Raw genomic sequence first — 20,560 nt, 5'->3', positions numbered from 1 at the left:
TTTTGTTTGTTTGTTTGTTTTTTTAAAATATATTTTATTGATTTTTTACAGAGAGGAAGGGAGAGAGATAGAGAGTCGGAAACATCGATGAGAGAGAAACATCGATCAGCTGCCTCCTGCACATCTCCCACTGGGGATGTGCCCACAACCAAGGTACATGCCCTTGACCGGAATCGAACCTGGGACCCCTGAGTCCGCAGGCCGATGCTCTATCCACTGAGCCAAACCGGTTTCGGCAACTTTTATGTTTTAATATCAACTTAAAAATGTTCCAGGGAAATAGAGTTTTTCAAAATACTTCTGGTGGGTACATGATCAAAAGCGTACAAGGACCACACAATGTTTCCATCATCTCAAAGGTGGCTCAAAGGTGGATTGAAATCCCTACATCTTCATAGACCAACTTAATCTTTCTGATAAAATTCCAACTGGAACTAACGAGCTGACCCTAGCTGCGGTGAATGAGATGGGCGTCCCTCTTAATGACTTCACGAATTGCATTGTGGTTCTGCTTCTGTTTCCTGATCACCTTTGGTCTCCTGGAAGACAGGAACATCAGGTGCGCTCTCCCAGGGCATGAGCTCTTCCTGGCACACAGTGTCCTAGAAAAAGTTGCGTCAACCTCCTGCTTGGACAAGGGAGCTGGAGAAAAACATGGCTGCGCAGTGGGACTCGGACTTCAAGGTTCCCGGAGAACATCACCTTCACTAGAGACGCCCCTGGTGCGCCCAAAGGTGGCCTTTTTTTATAGACAACTCTACCCCAGGTATAAAACCAACCAACCAACCAAAAAAAGTTTCAACGCAGGAAACTAATAAGGTGATCTCAGTCTTTAAAAGAGTAAAAATAAACTGAAAAGGAGAATCGTGCGACCTTTTTGCATGCCACTGCATTTCCACCTATGCCTTACTTTCTCAATCAGAACAAAAAGTTAAAAAATGATCATAAAGGTTTCACAATTTTTTTTTCTTTTTTTTAAATAGACATGCGAGATGGACCTTTTCCAGTCAGGCTGACCAATGATCACCTCCTCTCCACGGGTGATCAATATTTCCTCTGACCCACGAACCACGAAGCAAAGGCTCTTTCAGTAAATGCCCCGCGAATACGCTAAGGTTAAGAAATAGGCGTGCTTTTAGGTCATGGAAATCCCCGTGCCGGGGGAAGTCTGTGGTTACCGCCCTGGAGTTCCCCTAAGTCCTGCAGGAAAGCACCCGCCGCTGGGGGGCGTGGAGAGCGCGCCGCGCGGCCAGCGGTGGGCGTGGAGGGCGGGGAGCATTAAAAGCCCGCGTGGGACCCGGCCCGCACGGAACCTCCGGCCGACAGGTGTCCCCGAGAAGATCCCAGGTTTCGCCGCGCACCTCGGCCTGGGCAGCAGGTGGGTGACAAGGGCTGCAGCGAGGCTGTGCTGCGCATGTGCATGAACGCTCTTCCCATCCCCCCTCCCCCCGCCCCTCCCGCCGCCACCCCCTCCGCGCTCCCCCGGGTTGGGGACGCGGGGTTGCTCCGCTTAGAGGCGCGCGGGGCCGCGGAGGTGGCCGAGGGCCAGCGGGGTGGCGCGGGCCTCAAACACCGCAGCCGGGCCCGGAGGTCCCCTCCAGGTGGGCGGGCCAGGAACGAGCCAAGGAGTGAGTCCCCGCGGGCCGGGCGCCTTTCCCTTCGCTGTCCACCCCCGGGAGGCGCTGGGCGCGGGCCGCAGGGTTCCTGGGCGCGGGGGGTGCCGGCGCCCGCGCTCACTTTCCGTCCGCCTCCCGCCGGGTGCTCGGTTCTGTTGTACTCGTGGGGCGAGCCAGCGGACTGGGGAAGCGTTGCCATTTGGTGTACTTTGCTCGCCAAGAGGTACCCCCAGGTCTCTGCGTATCTACGCCAAACAAGCCTCAGAGCAGAGCCCGAAGCAGAGCTTTGCATCGTAAGGGCAGAGTAAAAAATTAATGAATAAATGGAGGAACGTGCCCAGGTGGTGGCAGGAAGCCGATATTGGATAGCTCTCCTGGTGATCAGTACGGAGATTCTGTAGTGCTCTTAATTTTAGTGGCATTTGCCTTATGCTAGCAATAGTATTAACTTAGTTTGCTGTTATTTATTGCTAACCTTAGGTGTTGCTGATACCCAGTACTATATGCTAGCACCTCCTCTGAAGACTTTACAGGTGTCCCCACCATCTTAAGCAGCAATTACCATCATTAGCTCTGTTGACACGGAGGAAACTCAGGCTCAGGGAGATTTACTTGCCCAAGGTTACACGCCCTGGTGGGGTGAAACTGAATGGTATTGGAAACGCAAGATGTTTGACTCCAAAGCCTGGTATTGAACCATCACTGTGCAGACTTTTGTGGTCATTAATATAACATTGATATCCTTCATACTATGCAAATGAGGGTATTGTGGTTAGGGGGGGACTCGGTCAAGTTTGCTAACATTCATTTCTTCAACAAAAAGTCTTAGTGTCTGCATTATATGCCAGGCTGGGTGGATATTGTGGTTGGGAGAGCTGGTACAAAGTTGAAACATAGTTCTGATTTGAAGGAGCTCATAGTTTCGGGAGAGGCAGCAAAAAAAAAAAAAAAAAAAAAAAAAAAAGGCTAATATAGCCTCCACTGTCGGAGATATGGACACACTAAGTGCCCAAGAGGGGGGAGACCGCCAGCAGCCCGGGCTCAGAGAGGTTGCTCACGGGAAATGACAAGAGTAAAAAGAGAAGAGGTTGGGGACTTGAGCCAAACCGAGAAGGAAAGAGGAAATCCAATAGAGTGGTATCAGAATTCAAGGGAACAGAGTATTTTAAGAGGAAGTGGGCTCCAGGGTAAAACACAGTTTCCACTGGTTTTGGCCAAGAAGCTGGTTTTATAAATATGGAGGTTAGTTTTAAGTGGTGCTGGCTAAAGCTAATTATAGTGGGAGACCTTAACCAGAGACACTTGTTCAATTCACTTGGCTGTGGAAAGGTGAGTTAACAGGATAGTTGCTAGAGTGGAAAGTGGGGGTTGAAAGAGGATTTTTTGGTTTGTTTTTATTTGAAAGCTGGGACAGACTGAAGCATGCTTGTTATATTGAAGGGAAAGAGCCAGTAGAGAGTGAGAGTTGAACAAATGAGGGGGATGAGGTTAGCAAGATTTCTGAGGCGGAGGGGGGGGGTGGGGGCATGTCAAGGGGCAAGCCTTGTTATCTGAGGTAGCAAGTAGGTGGTGACAATAGAAGGCAGAGCTTCCTACTGAAAGCAAGATGGAGAGCAGTGGAGGAGAAATGTGAGAACATTGAAGGTTTAGGAGAGTTGTGCAGGGCAGTGGGATAGGAGCTGACCAGGGGTAAGTAGAATTGCTAGGAATGGTGACAGGCCAGCCACGGTGGTGCCTGAAGTCATGCTGGGTCCCAGTCTGCAAGGCTGCAGATCTTCCCCAGTAGCATTTTGGAAGTCTAGGTGTTAGAAATGGTTAAGACAGTTTGAACTGATCCAGGGTTGGCATCTTGGCATGTTTGTGTGTATATACTGTAATTTTCCATAAACATATGCCTTCTGTCCACGCCAAAGCATCTTTAGGTAAGCTCTGGGTGAGGCAGGGGGAGGGGACTTTTTTTTCTGCCCAGGGCCATTTGGATAACATCATTCACAGGCCATACAAAATCATCAGTTTAAAAATTAGCCACTATATCTGATCAAACATTTAATTAACTCACCCCCGATGCCTTGGCAGGGCCAGACCCAACGATTTCAAGGGCCTCAGCCAGCCCGTGGGCCAGATGTTCCCCACCCCTCGTGTAAGGGATTTGCGGTCTCAAACACATAGGGGCCAGGCAGGTGGTATAAATGAACAAAACTGTGGGTATCTCTTTTAAACAAAAACACATATGTAAACATGAAGGAATGTTCTTCCTTTCCACAAGAAATATGTATTCTCATTTTTCTCTAAACATGTGTTCCTCTTTGTCGCCCTTTCATTGTGTTACTTTTGATAGATACAGTTGCACTTTCCTCATAATTCTACTATAAGAAATCAGTAGAGCCAGCTCAGTGACAAACAGCATCTGACAGTCAGTCTCCATACCAAGGAGTGAACGTACCCAAACTGGAGAGCACGTGCCCTCCCCTCAAGGTGCAGTCCTGCTCAGAGCTGGCTGGCTGTTGCCATGCAGGAATGTAGACCCCATGTGGCCAGATCTTCTCATTTTTCTAACATTCTAAACTAGGGAATGTTATGGGAAGTCTCTGACTTTTAGAAAATGTTGGTAATTAACTAAAACATTTAAAAATACTGTGGTCCCACCCAGGCCAGTGTGGCTCAGTTGGTTGAGCATTGTCCCGTAAAGGTTGCTGGTCCGATTCCTGGTCAGGGCACGTGCCCAGGTTGCTGGTTTGATCCTCAGTTGAGGTGAGGGTGGGAGGCAACTGATCGATGTTTCACTGTCACATTGATGTTTCTCTCTCTCTAATCATTAAAAAGATATAAAAAATTAAAAAATAAAAATACTGTGGTCCAAAAATATTGTGGTACTTATTTAGAAAACTGGTGACATTCAAATAAGGCATACAGATTAACTAACAACATTGTATCAATGCTAATTTCCTGGTTCCTATAATTGTACTATGGTTATGTAAGATGTTACCTTTGGGGAAGTTGAGTACACAGTATGTGGGAACTGTTATTTTTGTAAGGTTTCTCTAAATATAAGTTAATTTTAAAATAAAAAAGTTTAAAAATTAGTAAAATATTATAGTTAATTCTGTATAAGCCAAACATAATACCTCTACTGGCTCCCCGTTTGAGCTCTCTGGTTTTTGTCTGGGATTTCTTGGCCTCTGCCATGTGTAGTACAGCAACTTGTACACAGTGGACAATCAGTAAATACTAGTGCTCTATTTTGGGGAAAATATTTTTTAGAAATATAATTGTATTACTTCTATGAATTATTTGACTTTTAAAACTCTCTCTCTTTCTCTCTCTCTCTTTTTAAACAGGTTTTACAAAGGAAGCAAACTGTTTTACTTCTTTTAGATTTTTTCCATTTTTTTTCTGTAACTCAAAACAGCTCATCATGGAGACCTAAAATCCTTAAAGGGACTTAGTCTAATCTCTGGGAGGTAGTTTTGTGCATGAATAAACAAATTAAGCAGTTAATTAGAGTTTGTGGCATCCAAAGAATGTTATCATTTTAAAAACATGATCTAGTTATGTGAGGTATAACTATAAAGTAATATTGAGTTTTTTTAATTTGACTCTGGAGAAGTGATTTTACTTGGGACACATTGTTGAAGTACTCTTCAAAACTGGCTGAGCAATCTGGCTGCTGTGTAGAATAGAAAAAAAGTACCTATGTTTGTTAAAGATTTAGAAATGAATGACAGTTATCTAGAACAAAGAGTTAATATTCAACCCTCTGTTACATTAGAGAAATATGCAAGCAAGACCTTTGAAATGTTTAAAGACTTCTACAATGACAAAGAAATGTCAAGAACAAAACTTTTTGATAAGTACAAGAAATTTAGACAAAGGAGGAAAGATGAACTTGATGATTGGTGAATAAATTATCTAACCATTGATAAGACTATTGGTATTTTAGTTTGTTCAAATGGGCTGTTATCTCTGAGATTGATAAGAATAAGAATGATGGCTAGATGGTTACATTTTGATAAAGGAACAACCTTATTCAGAAGTAAAATTTACACAGAGACAATAATAAGCCCCAAAAAGGTGTTATAACAATGTGTAAAATTTTTGACCAGTGAAAAACTAAAATTAGATACAATAACTCACCTTTGAGATATGTTTTTTTTGTGTGTGTGTTGCCACCTGGAAATAAAGCATTAAAGTCTGCAGTGGAAAATCCCAGTATAAAAACAAAAACAAAAACAAAAGAAAGAAAAGAAAGATCCCAACAGGAAACCATGCTTACAAATCACTGCTAGAAAAACCATGATGATTTGTTTATTGGTCATTGCTGATATTATTGATGCAGAACCTATTCACTCGTAGCTAGTCATAATTGAGATATTCTGAGTTTTTTGGTCTCTGCTGTTCAAAAGGAGTGGATGTGACAAAGTAAATTTATTATTATTTTGTCTTGATAAATTCCAGTTCAAGGTATGCTATCTGTGGAATATTTTCTGACCACGCCATATTTGTATTTGGCTATCCATCTTAGCCTATAGACTTGGCACTTTTGGTTGTCTTAAAACTAAATCCACTATCAGAGTAGAAGATTTGATGTTGGCTCTCAACAGCAAGAAGCTGAATTTAGGAGACCCATTGAGCAAATAAAATAGAATGTCTAATTTGCCAAGTAAGATCTAATGGTATCACTATTGCAAAGCAACCAGGTTCCTGACTATTTATGAGAGATGATTATTCTTTAATAAATTTTAAAACCATGCCTTAAGATGTATCAGTTAATTCTGTTACGACTTAAGCTCTATCTGGAAGAAAAGTTTGGATTACTTTGTTCTCCTTATTAAAATGATTGTAGGAAGAAAAATTACTTAATCTGAGCAAGATTTGGGATATACTGTCTGTCATTGAATCTAAGATGTCATCAGTTATAAGGTATACCATAATTTTATGTACCTCTAAGAAATAAAAATGCTGCTAATTAAAATATGATATGGCATTAATTTTAAGATACCTCTCTATAACAGATATTAAAACATGCATCTTAGAATCAGTGAGCTATGGTATGCATTCTTTTTCTCTTATGCTTTCTACCGCCCCCCCCACCAAATTTCACAATCTAAATAAAGCAAAACAAACATAGTTAGAATATTTATTTTCTGTAGAGCACTTAGCAAGCATAACTTTCCACCACGGGAGCAAGCTAGCTGTGTGAGTCAGACGTTTTACCGTTAGGCTGGCTGGACGTCACTGAAGCGTTCTTCTAGTGCACTGACCTGCCTGTTGAAGTGCCCCACACGAAATGGCATCTTGCTGACCCAAAGCTCTCTACACCGATGAAGGCTTTGCATTTTCATCACGAGGTACTGTAGGGCGTCATGCTTACACTGTATGCTCATACAAAGGTGCTGTTATGCATAATTGTTCCTTAAGATGTGTCAATGCAGGATTTTGATCTCGCTGTGCTGAAACCCTGAAGACAGAGGAGAAAAAAAGAACAAAATATTTCCGTTCTAGGTGTTCAACCTAGAACTAAAACTAGAAAAATCAAAGCCATGCACAAAACTACCTCCCTAGAGAAAGGCTAGTCCCTTTTCCTCCCCATCCATTTCTTTATGAACCTCGTAGAAAACAGCGAATTCTTATCAAAGCTGATGAAAAGCGCCAACATGTCTGAAATGAAATACGACTTTTCCTGTGAACTATACCGAATGTCTACGTACTCGACTTTCCCCGCTGGTGTTCTTGTGTCCGAAAGGAGTCTTGCTCGCGCTGGTTTTTATTACACGGGTGTGAATGACAAGGTCAAATGCTTCTGCTGTGGCCTGATGCTGGATAACTGGAAACAAGGAGACAAACCGATTGAAAAGCATAAAAAGTTGTACCCTAGCTGTGGCTTTCTTCAGAAACTAAATTCAGGTAACATTTCGGGAGCCACCTCTCCGCTTAATTTGCCTTCTTCGGGAACAAATTCCACCCATTCAGTATTTCCAAGTTCGGAAAACAGTGGTTATTTCAGTGGCTCTTATTCCAGCTTCCCCTCAAGTCCTGTGAACTCCGAACCAAATCACGATGTGTCTGCCTTGAGAAGTCCCAACCACTGTATAATGAATACGGAACACGCCAGGTTACTTACTTTCCAGACGTGGCCATTGACCTTCCTGTCGCCAACCGATCTGGCAAAAGCAGGTTTTTACTACATAGGACCTGGAGACAGAGTGGCTTGCTTTGCCTGTGGTGGAAAACTGAGCAACTGGGAACCAAAGGATGATGCTATGTCGGAACACCTGAGACATTTCCCCCACTGCCCGTTTTTAGAAAGTCGGCCTCAAGACACTTCAAGATACAGTGTTTCTAATCTGAGCATGCAGACGCAGGCCGCCCGTTTCAGAACATTCTGTAACTGGCCCTCGAGTGTTGGAGTTCATCCTAAGCAGCTTGCAAGTGCAGGTTTTTATTATATGGGTAAGAAACTTAATCTAAAAAAATTCAAAATGTTTTATGCATTTCAGTGGGCAAATTATAAGTTTTGGTCCAACGTCAATTTTAGGTCACAATGATGATGTCAAATGCTTTTGCTGTGATGGTGGACTGAGGTGTTGGGAATCTGGAGATGACCCATGGGTACAACATGCCAAATGGTTTCCAAGGTAATTGTTTTGAAATTCTCTTTGTAAATGTGTGTGATTATTATGAGATGGGTTCTATGTGTTTACCTTGTAGTCAGCCATTAGTTGACTCTTTGTTTCAAACATACATTTGTGAATAAACTTAGGATGCATTGCTTAGAAAAATAATTACTTAAAATATTTTGATGGACATTTAAGACAAAGAAGAAATAAATTTAGGATTTTCTGTATAATTAGTATATATTTTAATATATGCTTATTATAAAACCAAAATCACATGTTATAAACAAGTACAGAGACAAAAAATTTAAAATGCCCAGAACTCACAACCTGAAGATGGCTACAGCTACCATTTCAGTGAACATCCTCCAAAATCTCTTTACGCATATGTACATATAGGGTGTCCCCCCAAAATGTATACACTTTGAATAATTATAAAAGCAGTGTTTATTAAAACACATTTCATTTTCAAAATTGAGCTATCAACTGTTGAAGTGTTTTGGGACACTCTGTATATAGATAAATGTATATAATTTCTCTACATGAATTATATATTATATATATTGTTTTGAGGCTTTTTTTCAATCAATTTTATATCTTGGACATATTTTCATTCATTCAACATCAATAATATTAATCAACCATCTATTGCCAGGCATTGTTCTGGGCACTTAAAATACTCAGTGGGCCGTAACCGGTTTGGCTCAGTGGATAGAGCGTCGGCCTGTGGACTGAAAGGTCCCAGGTTCGATTCCGGTCAAGGGCATGTACCTGGGTTGCGGGCACATCCCCAGTGGGAGATGTGCAGGAGGCAGCTGATCGATGTTTCTCTCTCATCGATGTTTCTAACTCTCTATCTCTCTCCCTTCCTCTCTGTAAAAAATCAATAAATATATTTTTAAAAAAATACTCAGTGGAACAAAACCAAGACTTATGGTTTCATACTGATTTTACATGCTACATAACTCCTTAATAAAGAAGTTATGTAGCATGTTGGAAGGTAATAAGTACTATGGATAAAAAGAAACAGAGCAGAATACCCATCACATCTAGCTTTTTGATCACTACCTAGCTTTTTATTGTCATGTCTTATACTTTTGATGATTCCATACTTGTTTACACTCTCCTTTTTTTTTTATTAAAATCAGGTGGCTATAATTATATTTTTCATGGTCAAAACTTTTAGTATATTTAATGGTGATTACTAAACTTGATATCCTAACTTCTTTTCATTACATATGCTTTTTTAAAATATAAAACTGTATCTTCATTTGCAGCAACATTGTGCTCCCCAAATAGTTCAGATTTCAAAAATTATGAAGGGATAAAGAATACTTTACATAGATGTCTTAAAAAGTGCTGCTTTTTGTGAATATGTAAAAAGAACGGTAAATTTGCTTTGGTAGTGTCATGAATTAATTTTGTACTTAAATTTGACAATGGATGTGTATTATCTAGGAAATGTCAAACTTGTGAATATCTGACTTAATAGAAAATGTTTAGCTTCCTCATTCTTTCTTCTTGTCCCCCTTTGTATAGTTTCATCTTTTAAGCATATAAAGCTAATTTATGAACAGTATTACCAGTTACAGCCTTCTTGCTTACATCATCTCGCTTTTGACTGCAGTGTCTCTTAACACTTCTCATACGCTGCATGGTTAGTCAAATGGTTATATGCATATCTGTGTTAATTTAAAATGTGTAGCAGTCTACAAACGGCCAGATTCAAATAACTCCCCAAACTTAATTGTGTTTACATTTCAGGTGTGAGTACTTGATACGAGTTAAAGGACAAGAGTTCATCAGTCGCGTTCAAGCCAGTTATCCTCATCTACTTGAACAGGTAGGGGCTTTATTAGTTTTTTAATCGTTGGTTAACAACAGGTAAAATATTTTATAATAATTAGAGAGTAGTATTTTACTACAAAGGCAAGACTTGCTTTAAAAATACATTTTCTGCCCTGGCCGGTGTGCTCAGTGGTTAGAGTGCCCGCCCGCCCACCTAAGGGTCTCCAGTTGGATTCTCAGGGAAGGGCATGTACCTAAGTTGCAAGTTCGATCCCTGCCTCCATCGATCGACATCGATATTTCTCTCTCTCTCTCCTTTTCTTCTCCTCTCTCTTCTTCTTTCTTCCCCTCTCTCCATCCTGTCCACTCTCTGAAAATAAATGGAAAAGATGTCCTTGGGTAAGAATTACCAAAAAAAAAAAAAAATTTTCTTTTTTACAACACCCAGCATGATCTTAGAGTACTATTTTTAGGATAAAAACAGATTCAGAATTAGAAACCTCCTGAAAAATAATATCTAAGTTATATTTCTCTCTAAGCATTTTTCTAAGGAAGTTGCAATAAAATTTGAGGGGGAAAAATGGGTGGAGGGGATGGTAGAATTATAATGGTTTACTATATTAATTTTTCTTAAAAAGATTTGAGAAAGAGAATTGTATTCCTCTTTGTAATCTTCCTGGAAAAGCAAATAAGAATTTATATAGCCCAGCCGGCGTAGCTCAGTGGTTGAGCATCGACCTATGAACCAAGACGTCCCGGTTCGAGTCCTGGTTCGATTCTCGGTCAGGGCACATGCCCAGGTTGCAGGCTCGATCCCCAGTGTGAGGCATGCGGGAAGCAGCCAGTCAGTGATTCTCTCTCATCATTGATATTTCTATCTCTCTCTCCCACTCCCTCTCCCTTCCTCTCTGAAATCAATAAAAATATATTTAAAAAAAAGAATTTATATGGTAGTGTTGAGGACCAAACACTTTCTAAGCATAGCAAATGGAACTGATATAGGGTCCAACTTATCCCAAAGGGTGATCCAGGAAATGTCTGATATTTGGGATGAAAGGCAAACAATGATTGTCGTAGATCACTGAAAAGATCTAGCCCTTCTCCTGCCTTAATAAAAATAGAATTTATATGTTAATATATACACACACATACCCAAAGAAATGCTATTAGTTTATGGCTTAGGAAATTACTGCTGAAAATAGTGCTTTTGATATAAAAATTATTTTGCCAATAAGCAAGTCAGTAAGTTGAATAAAATAGGCCTCTTGATTTATTTTTGTTGCAATGGACAGGATAAGATTTATATTTTAATTATATACCTTTTCCCCCCTGTAGCTGTTATCTACTTCAGAGAATCCAGAAGATGAAAATGCAGAGTTACCAAGTATGTACAATGATAATAATTGCCACGTTTAAATAGAACCACTTGGTACTGTTATGATAGAAATTTGATAATAGTTATAATATACGTATATTTGTGGTATGATTTATAATTTACAGTACATTTTCAAATACATTAAGCTGGTATTTCTCAAACTTTAGGGCATATCATAATTGCCTAAGGAACTTTAAAAAATATTACAGACTTCTAGTCTCCATTTCAAACCTACTGAATTAAATCATAGTTATCTAAGGGCAGGACTTGAGCATCTGTTGTTTTAACAAACTACATACATCCAGCCTAACCCTTGTTCTCAGACCAGGGTGGGAACAGATGCACTGTAACATTAGCTTGCTCACATATTCTTTCCATGAAATGGAGAGGGTAGAAAATATTATTTATTGTCAAATAGGGACTCCGAGGCTCAGAGAGGTTACGTGATCTGTCCATCACCTTAAACCTAAAAGGTGATAGAGCCTATATTGGAACAGGCGCTTCTAGTCTACTATCTAGTGTTCAATTAAAGTCAATGAATATTTATTGTGTATCTGCTCTTCTGAGGTTAGGCTAGAGAACAGGATAAACATCACTCCTGTTCTCATGAGCTAATAGGCAAAGGGAGACAGACAAATACATAGATAGGAGAGAGGGATGTGGTGGGAAAGGTTAAGTGTGCTCTGAGAGTGCCTGAGGAAAGATCAGAAAAGGCTTCAGTTGAGAGGAAGTATTGGTCTTATCATAGAATCACAGGGAGTTAACCAAGTGACAAAGGGAGGAAAGAATATTCCAGGCAGAAAGACTTCAGTGACAAAAGAGAACAGGCACATTTGAAGAACTGAACAAAACTCCGTATGGCCAGAAGTAGGGCTTGCAAACAGATAAATGAATGAATCAGGTCAGCAGTAATAGTCAGCACTGCAGGCAGAATTTGTGACTTCTGGACTAGAGTACAGACTACAAATGAGGAAATGGTGAGAAATCCATCCGTTTGCAGCTCCTGGGCAAGAGTGTACTGTGCAAATGAACTAGGGGCCAGAGGGGAGGATGAAGAAGTAGACAGGGTCCAGAGATGGTGTGTGACCTTACACGCCACAATCCTAAGGACAGTAGAATTGTTGGTGGAATTCAAGGAGTGTGACACAATCAGATTTCTGTTTTTAAAATGTCACCCTGGCTGCAATGTTGAGAATGAACTAGATGGGAGCAATACTGAAAGAGGCCATTGCAGTAATAAAGGTGAGTGATGACAATGGCCTCTTTTGGGAATATGGGAAACATATTTGATTTAGAAAGCTCATTTGTTCATTCAACATGGGAAAAAAGGACCTCAGTTCTGCTGGGGGTGATCCCCAACATTCCATCGCCTTCTCATACTCATAGTTATGCCGGATAATGCATATTTTGTATCTGAATACAATATTCCATATTCTTATTCTAGTGACTGAACGTACTTATCATTATTTTAAATTTAACGAAGTTAATACAAAATAGTACCTTTATGTTTCTTGGGCTTTGTTTTTGAAATTGTAATAACTTTTAATTTAAAAAATACAGATTATCCCGATATGTGTTAAATTCTTTATTCCATATAGTTATTCATTATGGACCCGGAGAAAACCATTCGGAAGATGCAGTCATGATGAATACACCTGTGGTTACAGCTGCCTTGGACATGGGCTTCAGTAGGAGGCTGGTAAAACAGACAGTTCAGAGTAAAATTCTAACAACTGGGGAGAATTACAAAATCGTCAGTGATCTTGTATTAGATTTACTTTATGCTGAAGATGAAATAAGGGAAGAGGAGAAAGAAAGAGCAACTGAGGAAGAAGAATCAGGTACACATATTTGTTAGTACAGTCTCTATTTCCATAAGAATTTGATGTCGCTGCATGTAAGTTATTGAAAATATACTCACAGTCAATTCAATCAGATTTTTCTTATAATTAGTATTCTGAAAAATTTCTTTACATTAAAATATATTTTAATTGCTTAGTAAATTAAAATGAATATACTTAATGAGATCATTTTTTTCCTGCTTTTTCTTAATTTATATTTTTACTAAAGGCCTTGTGCACGAAATTTGTGCACGGTGTGTGTGTGTGTGTGTGGGGGGGGGGAGTCCCTCAGCCTGGCCTGCAATGATGCCAGCATCCCTCACCCCGGCCTCTGGCCCAAGGCCCCACCCCTCCCTCTGTGTGGCCGGGGCCCCTCCCCTCCCTTCTCTCTGCGCAGCTGGGCGGGGATGCTGGGCTCGCATTGCCGGGGCGACGCTGCCACTATGGGCACCGCCATCTTTGTTGCAGAGTGATGGTTAATTTACATATCTTTTTTTATTAGGTAGGATTCTGGGTAGTTGATTGTGCATGTAATTCTTGGCATGCTTTTAACCCCAGGCCAGTTGCTTGCTTTAAATTGGGATGGGTTCAGTAACAATTATTAATTTTAATATCGGCATAACAGTATGTTTTAGCCTATGACTATAAATTAATGTTCAAATTATGATGAAGTCTCCTACCTGCCTGTACAAGAGCTGAGTTTCCCTTCCTAGTGTCCGTCTAGTATTTAGGGGAGTCCTAAGATAGGTACTGTTTCACATTCTCCCGAGAGAACTTACCCATGTCCTTCCACACTAGCTTTGTCTGCTACTCTATTGCCTTTACTATATAGCCTTTTACCAAAACTCTTCCTCAGAGCATGTCCGGTCTCAACTGGCTGCTCTCATTGCTCCCATCACTGTGGCCTAGACAAAGAGATGACCTCTCCTTTGACACTCTTCCCCAAGCACGGACCAGTTCTGAGAGTCCTTTCAACATAGCTAAAAACAGACTGCAACTTTTAACAAGCTCTTCCTGGAGATTTAGGGCTAACAGAAGAGCCCTATGGCACAAATGGCTCATCCTCACAAATCTCTCTTCCTAGCTTTTGGTTTATCTCTGCATAGCTCTGGCCAGTTTATACTAATGACCAGGAAAGCATGTTTTCCTTAATCAAGGCTCAGGTCCCCAAATATCCACTAAGCCCAGAAGGAGAAAAGAGGTTGCCCCTTATTCTTATTCCCAAGGCCACCTGGGATCTAGTTCTTCCCAGGATGATTGACAGTGAGACTGTTTCCTCCATTCCTGAGTAAACCTGCTCTTGCCCACTAAGGTGGCTTTGCCTTCTGGCCAACCCAGGCAAACATATCAGACTATAGTAATGCAGCATTATCTATTTACCAAAGTGTGAGTTATAGTCTTACACACCAATTCAGCAGCAAAATAGTCCAAGTTCATCTTTGCCCACCCTACACAAGTTCTCTTTTTCATTATGAAGTGAAGATCAGGCTGCAAGTCCTTCCTGTAGTCTTCTCAGTTTGGCTATTGGTCATCAGTGAACACTTGCTCAAAGAAGAGAACATTCATCTCCACAGTTGTTTATAGACTCCATGAGTCTAAAGCCATCCAGCTATAAATTACTCGTGTTTCCTCTGAAGAAAATCAACAAAGTCTCCAGCTATAACCCCAATTCAACAATCTATATATATAAAAGGCTAGTAATATGCAAAGTGTCCCTGCGGGAGTTTGACTGGGAGTTCTATCACTTGCTATGATGCGCGCTGACCACCAGAGGGCAGTGTGGAACGAAGGAAGGCCCCCGCTGGCAGCCAGAAGGCCCTGATCGGCCCTGATCACTGGCCAGGCCTAGGGACCCTACCTGTGCACGAATTTCATGCATCGGGCCTCTACTATACAATAATATGCGTTGTCAAAAAGATCCCTTCTCAGGCTCAACATTATAACCACACTACCCACATAGTGTCTGCATTCAAGAAATGTTCTTTGAGTTAGTGAATGAAAATACCTCCATTTAGGTTACTGATTATTTTAAAATTTTCTGAGAACAGCGGGTAATTTCTTGACAGGTGTGTAAATAAAGAGGAAATTAAGGATATTTTTCCAGAATAAGAGAATAAAATGCCTCTAAAGCAGTGGTCCTCAACTTTCTGGCCCTTTAAATACAGTTCCTCATGTTGTGACCCAACTATAAAATTATTTTCGTTGCTACTTCATAACTGTAATGTTGCTACTGTTATGAATCGTAATGCAAATATCTGATATGCAGGATGGTCTTAGGCGACCCCTGTGAAAGGGTCGTTCAACCGCCAAAGGGGTCGCGACCCACAGGTTGAGAACTGCTGCTCTAAAGTATTTTCACCTTAGAAGCCAGAATATAGTCTATGACTTTGAAATGAGACTTTTTCATACAGCCACTAGCAATCCAATTTAAGACATCTTAAGAACTTCAGAAAATTACATTAGGTTAAATAACATGAAATTAGAAACATTAATCTTAGATTGAAAAACTAATATACTTCAACATCAAGTTGTAAATTATATCTTAATTTTTAATATATCACTATTTCTCTAACATAGATAATTTAACAGAATACATTAAGTTCTAATTCTTCTCCCCCTCTATTACTTTTGTTCCCATTGCTCTTTAAATTACTAAGGCTTGGTTGTTCATTTGTTCAATCTATATTTTTGGAGCATTGATCTTGTGCCAGATACTGTTCTAGGTTTATTCTCAGAGCTTTTATGTATTCTCAGAGCTTCAATTATCTTGAAAATGTATATCTCTAACCTTGACTTTTTTACTAAACCCTATATTTTATTATTTATTACATTGTTCTATTTTTGTGTCCTTTTACTTGACACAATGCTTCTAAAATCTGGAACTCTCTCCCAAATACTTCTTTAGACAACCTAACTTCTGTTATTAATTACTTCATAGAAATGGTTTTATGGATCATGGTAAAAGTATATGATAATTATTAAATTTAGAATAAAAGATAATAAAATTTCAGAGCTTCAAAATAGGAAACATTTCACCAGTAGATAAAAAAAATCTAGATCCCAGAGAATACAGTGATCCTAAATGACAGGAATGTGTCATTGACAAGTAGCATTTAGTTTTCAAAATGCTCTAAACGTTGTTCCCCTTTTACTGCAAAATATTTAGGTAATGGCAATATCATGTCTAATTTAGGAAAATAACTAAAAATTTCATCCTAAAATGGAAATTTAAAGGAATTTTATGCATAAATGTAATTTAAGAAAAATACTCTATCATTTTAACTATCTTATTTTTTCCCCCAGTTTGACTAGGTTAAATAGAAATTTCAATTTTATTAGGTTCTAAATTGTATTTTATAGCAGTATTGCCAAATGGTTGAGAGCACAGATTATGATGCCAGACTGCCTTGGTTTGACTTTTGCTAGTTGTGTGTCCTCAAGTAATTTACTTGCCACATTGTGCCTCTGTTTTCTCATCTGTTAAATTAAAATACTAGTATCTACCTCAAAGGGCTGTTGTGAAGATGAAATGCGTAAATACACTCTCAGTGCTTACCACAGTGCTCAGTAAGTGTTAGTCCGTAACATTGTTATTAGGCACAGGGGGTTGGGCACCCCCAAACCTAGCAATCACCTTTAATGCCGGATTATGAATTATGGTCATTTTTTTCATTCAGTTATATGTGCAGGTGTGGAAGGAAGTTTGTGAACAGAGATTGAACATGTTTGTGTTCTTTTTCACAAAGATGACCTGTCATATCTCCGGAAGAATAGGATGGCACTTTCTCAACATTTGACTTGTGTGGTTCCAATCCTGGATAGTCTGCTAATGGCCGGAGTGATTCATGAACAAGAACATGATATTATTAGACTGAAGACGCAGACAACTCTGCAAGCAAGAGAACTGATTGATACTATTATAGTAAAAGGAAATTTTGCAGCCACCATATTCAGAAACTCTCTACAAGAAAATGACCCCACGTTATACAAGCGTCTATTTGGTGAGTGCTAGAAAATTACTTTTGAGAACTTTCTAGATCAATGGAAAATATGCTTATTAATAATAGCGATTATTGAAAAAATCCAATCAAATATATAAACTATTAATTGCAGAAAAGACTAAAGACTTTTGTTGCCTTGACATGATGACAATTATTTCTAGCATTTGGCTGGAGTCTAAACTGTTACTTTAAAAATATATATTCTGTGACTAAATACTGACCTTACTTGCCCTAGTAATGCTTTTTTCTTTTCCTCCTTAGTGCAACAGGACATAAAGTATGTTCCCACAGAAAATGTTTCAGGTAAAATAGTATTAATGATTTAAGCCAGTAGAAAATATTATTTTTATTTTCTTGGCTTTTCATTGGGAGAGAAGCACCAAATTGCCTTTTATTAAAACTTTATTTCTCTTCTTAGACTTACCAATAGAAGAACAATTGAGGAGACTGCAAGAAGAAAGAACATGCAAAGTGTGCATGGACAAAGAAGTTTCCATAGTGTTTATCCCGTGTGGTCATCTAGTAGTATGCAAAGATTGTGCCCCTTCCCTAAGGAAATGTCCTATTTGTAGAGGTACAATCAAGGGTACAGTTCGTACATTTCTTTCATGAAGATGATCCAAAATTTTGGCATTATGGGTTAAATGTATTGTAATTTTAACTTTTATATTGCTTTAGTTTCCTTACTTTTTAAATTTATTTACAACTCAGAAAATTTTGTTTTACACAAGTATAAATATATTTATGTAAACATACAGCTAAACCATATAAACATATTTCAGATAGCAAGAAAATGATATGCTTTTCTTGTGAACAAAAAATAGGGATAGCACTACAAGTACAATACTAAATCAAAATTTCAGCACTATTGAAATTGTAAGTAAAATTTAAGATTTGTTAATTAACCTTTCAGAATTTTAAATATTTTGGAGTTGTATTAAGGAACCACGAACATGGATCCTCTGTCTTTTTTGATAAGTGTCCTATACATGGAAGGTTTTGATATTTGTTGAGTGACTTTGTATAGACATGGTGTTTTTGTAAAGAACTATGTGAGAAATGTTTTAATAAAGCAATCAGAATTACTCTTACTCTTAATATTTTTATTTCTATGATATTGGATAATTTAGGCATTCCTAGGCTCCTTCCCGACCAACTTAAAACCTCTTCAATATTGAATTACTAGAGGCTCAGTGCACAAGATTTGTGCACTTGGTGAGGGGTCCCTTAGCCCAGCCTGCACTCTCTCGCAGTCCAGGAGCCCTCGGGGGCCCTCTGGGGATGTCCGACTGATGGCTTAGTGGCGCTCCTCCTGTGGGAGCACACTGGCCACTGGGGGCAGCTCTTGCATTGAGCGTCTGCCCCCTGGTGGTTAGTGCACGTCATAGCAACCGGTCATTCCGCCATTTGATTTGCATATTAGCCTTTTATTTTTATTTTTTATTTTTTTTAAATATTTTATTGATTTTTTACAGAGAGGAAGGGAGAGAGATAGAGAGTTAGAAACATCGATGAGAGAGAAACATCGATCAGCTGCCTCCTGCACATCTCCCACTGGGGACGTGCCCACAACCCAGGTACATGCCCTCGACCGGAATCGAACCTGGGACCCTCCAGTCCGCAGGCCGACGCTCTATCCACTGAGCCAAACCAGTTTCGGCTAGCCTTTTATTATATAGGCTAGTTTAGGTCCCTTTAAGATGTTCCCCACCCCTTGCTGCTGGGGTCCAGCCAATCAATACTGAATGAGATGAGCCAGACACGCCCTGGAGCCCTCCTGCTATCCCTCCCAGGCTGGCTAACCTCCCGCATCCCTCCCTAGTACCAATTGTGCACCGGTGGGGTCCCTCAGTCTGGCCCGCACTGGTTTCGGCCCCATCCCGCAGGACAGGCCAAAGGACCCCACTGGTGCACGAATTCAGCCGAGGGCACGAGGGCGTGATGACCATTTGCATATTAGCTCTTTATTACATAGGATAGGCCAGGGGACCTGAAGCTGCACCTGGAGTCGTGGCTGGGGGACCTGAGGCTAAGCCCCCACCCTATGGGGCTTGACGGGGGTGGGGCCAGCTGGGTCTGGATCTCGCGCGATTTCGAGGTGTGCGCGGGTGGGCGGGGACTTGACTTTGGGTCCCGTGGCGCACTACAGACTCTGACAGGAGGGAGATTTTCATATACATTTTACTAATTTTCTTTCATCTCTGACACTTCTATTTATAGAGAAATAGCAATATTAAAATATTTCCTCTAATTAATTCCCTTTTAATGTGCACGAATTTCATGCACCGGACCCCACCCATGCATGAATTTGTGCACCGGGCCTCTAGTATATGTTATAATTCATAACTTTGCAGCAGGCTTAATGTCATACTTAGGTCATGCTCATTATAACTTCCACCCACTCTTTTTATTCATTTCCTTATGTTACTTGACACTATTAGCTAAGTTCCTTTGTGGCCACAAGCAATGTCATTCAACCACATTCACCGGCTTCTGACATCTTGTTCATCATAGCAGACAGTGTGGATGTTACTAAACTCCAGGCAAAACTATATACCTGCTCCTTATCAGATTTTGACATGGCCCTGTACCGTATTTAACCTCATTTTCTGTCACTTTCCCCTTGCTCACTATTTCCCAGCTATCTTGGCTTCTTTAGTTTCTAAGCATGACAAGCTCTTTGGCTTCAGGGTTTTTGACTGGAATGTTCTTTCAGTCACTCTTTCCCTAGCAAAATCCTACTCATTCTTCAGGTCTCACTTAGCCTGGATGTTCCTTCCTCAGAGAAGCTTTCTCTGACTTCTCCCACTTAAATCACATCCCTTAGACTCTCTTTCAAATGGCCTTTTTGTTACTCATAACACATCCGAGTTTGTGGCTGTACGCTTGCTTAATGTCATATTCTATCAAATATTCCATGAGAAAGAGAACCATGTTTTGTTCACCAGTATATGTCTAGCATGTGACACAGAGCCTGGCATAGAATAGGCCCTTATTTATTTATTTTTTTATAGTAAAGGTGGAAATTTATTCAAGAACAAGTATAGACTCCCACAAGGGGAAGGGGAAAGATCTCACAGCACAGACTCCTATGTGGGGAGGGGGCAAGAGTCCCCAAATAGGCCCTTATTGAATAAATGAATGAATGACTTTCTGTGAGTGGGGCTGGTAGAGATTTCTTCTTCCTTAATTACCACTGTTAGTAAATTATTAAGGCATAATCATTGATAGAGAATCAAGGGCCAAATTTAGATATCAAAAGGAATTTTTAAGTTTAACCCAGTTAAAAAAAAGATTTATGTAGATGGTGGGACTTGGAACTGTT

At 40.1% G+C, this 20,560-nt stretch overlaps 1 protein-coding gene across 2 annotated transcripts; it reads left to right on the top strand.

Moving 5' to 3' along the window:
* The first annotated feature begins 1,224 nt into the window (after positions 1-1,224).
* On the top strand, positions 1,225-18,326 carry BIRC3 (baculoviral IAP repeat containing 3). 2 transcript variants are annotated; one of them, XM_059708047.1, is made up of 9 exons: positions 1,225-1,378; positions 4,955-8,066; positions 8,152-8,251; positions 9,995-10,073; positions 11,354-11,402; positions 12,992-13,234; positions 16,981-17,235; positions 17,497-17,538; positions 17,654-18,326. In XM_059708047.1, exons 2-9 carry the CDS (start codon positions 7,217-7,219, stop codon positions 17,845-17,847), a joined length of 1,812 nt encoding a protein of 603 aa, XP_059564030.1. In that variant the 5' UTR covers positions 1,225-1,378; positions 4,955-7,216; the 3' UTR covers positions 17,848-18,326. The 2 variants fall into 2 exon arrangements, with proteins under 2 accessions (XP_059564030.1, XP_059564032.1); XM_059708049.1 differs by having other exon boundaries at positions 1,267-1,416.
* Positions 18,327-20,560: the final 2,234 nt, after the last annotated feature.

This window comes from Myotis daubentonii, chromosome 9, assembly GCF_963259705.1.
Source record: "Myotis daubentonii chromosome 9, mMyoDau2.1, whole genome shotgun sequence".
In the NCBI taxonomy this organism is placed as follows: domain Eukaryota; kingdom Metazoa; phylum Chordata; class Mammalia; order Chiroptera; family Vespertilionidae; genus Myotis; species Myotis daubentonii.
The sequence above is the reverse complement of the archived record's forward strand: the minus strand, read 5'-3'. Positions and strand labels throughout refer to the sequence as shown.

Bases quoted from the DNA above. Each gene is read 5' to 3' on its own strand.
- BIRC3 (XM_059708047.1), top strand. From the start codon at position 7,217: ATGAACCTCGTAGAAAACAGCGAATTCTTATCAAAGCTGATGAAAAGC. The intron at 10,074-11,353 runs GTAGGGGCTTTA...TCCCCCCTGTAG, and splicing joins ATCCTCATCTACTTGAACAG to CTGTTATCTACTTCAGAGAA. The intron at 13,235-16,980 runs GTACACATATTT...TTTTTCACAAAG, and splicing joins AACTGAGGAAGAAGAATCAG to ATGACCTGTCATATCTCCGG.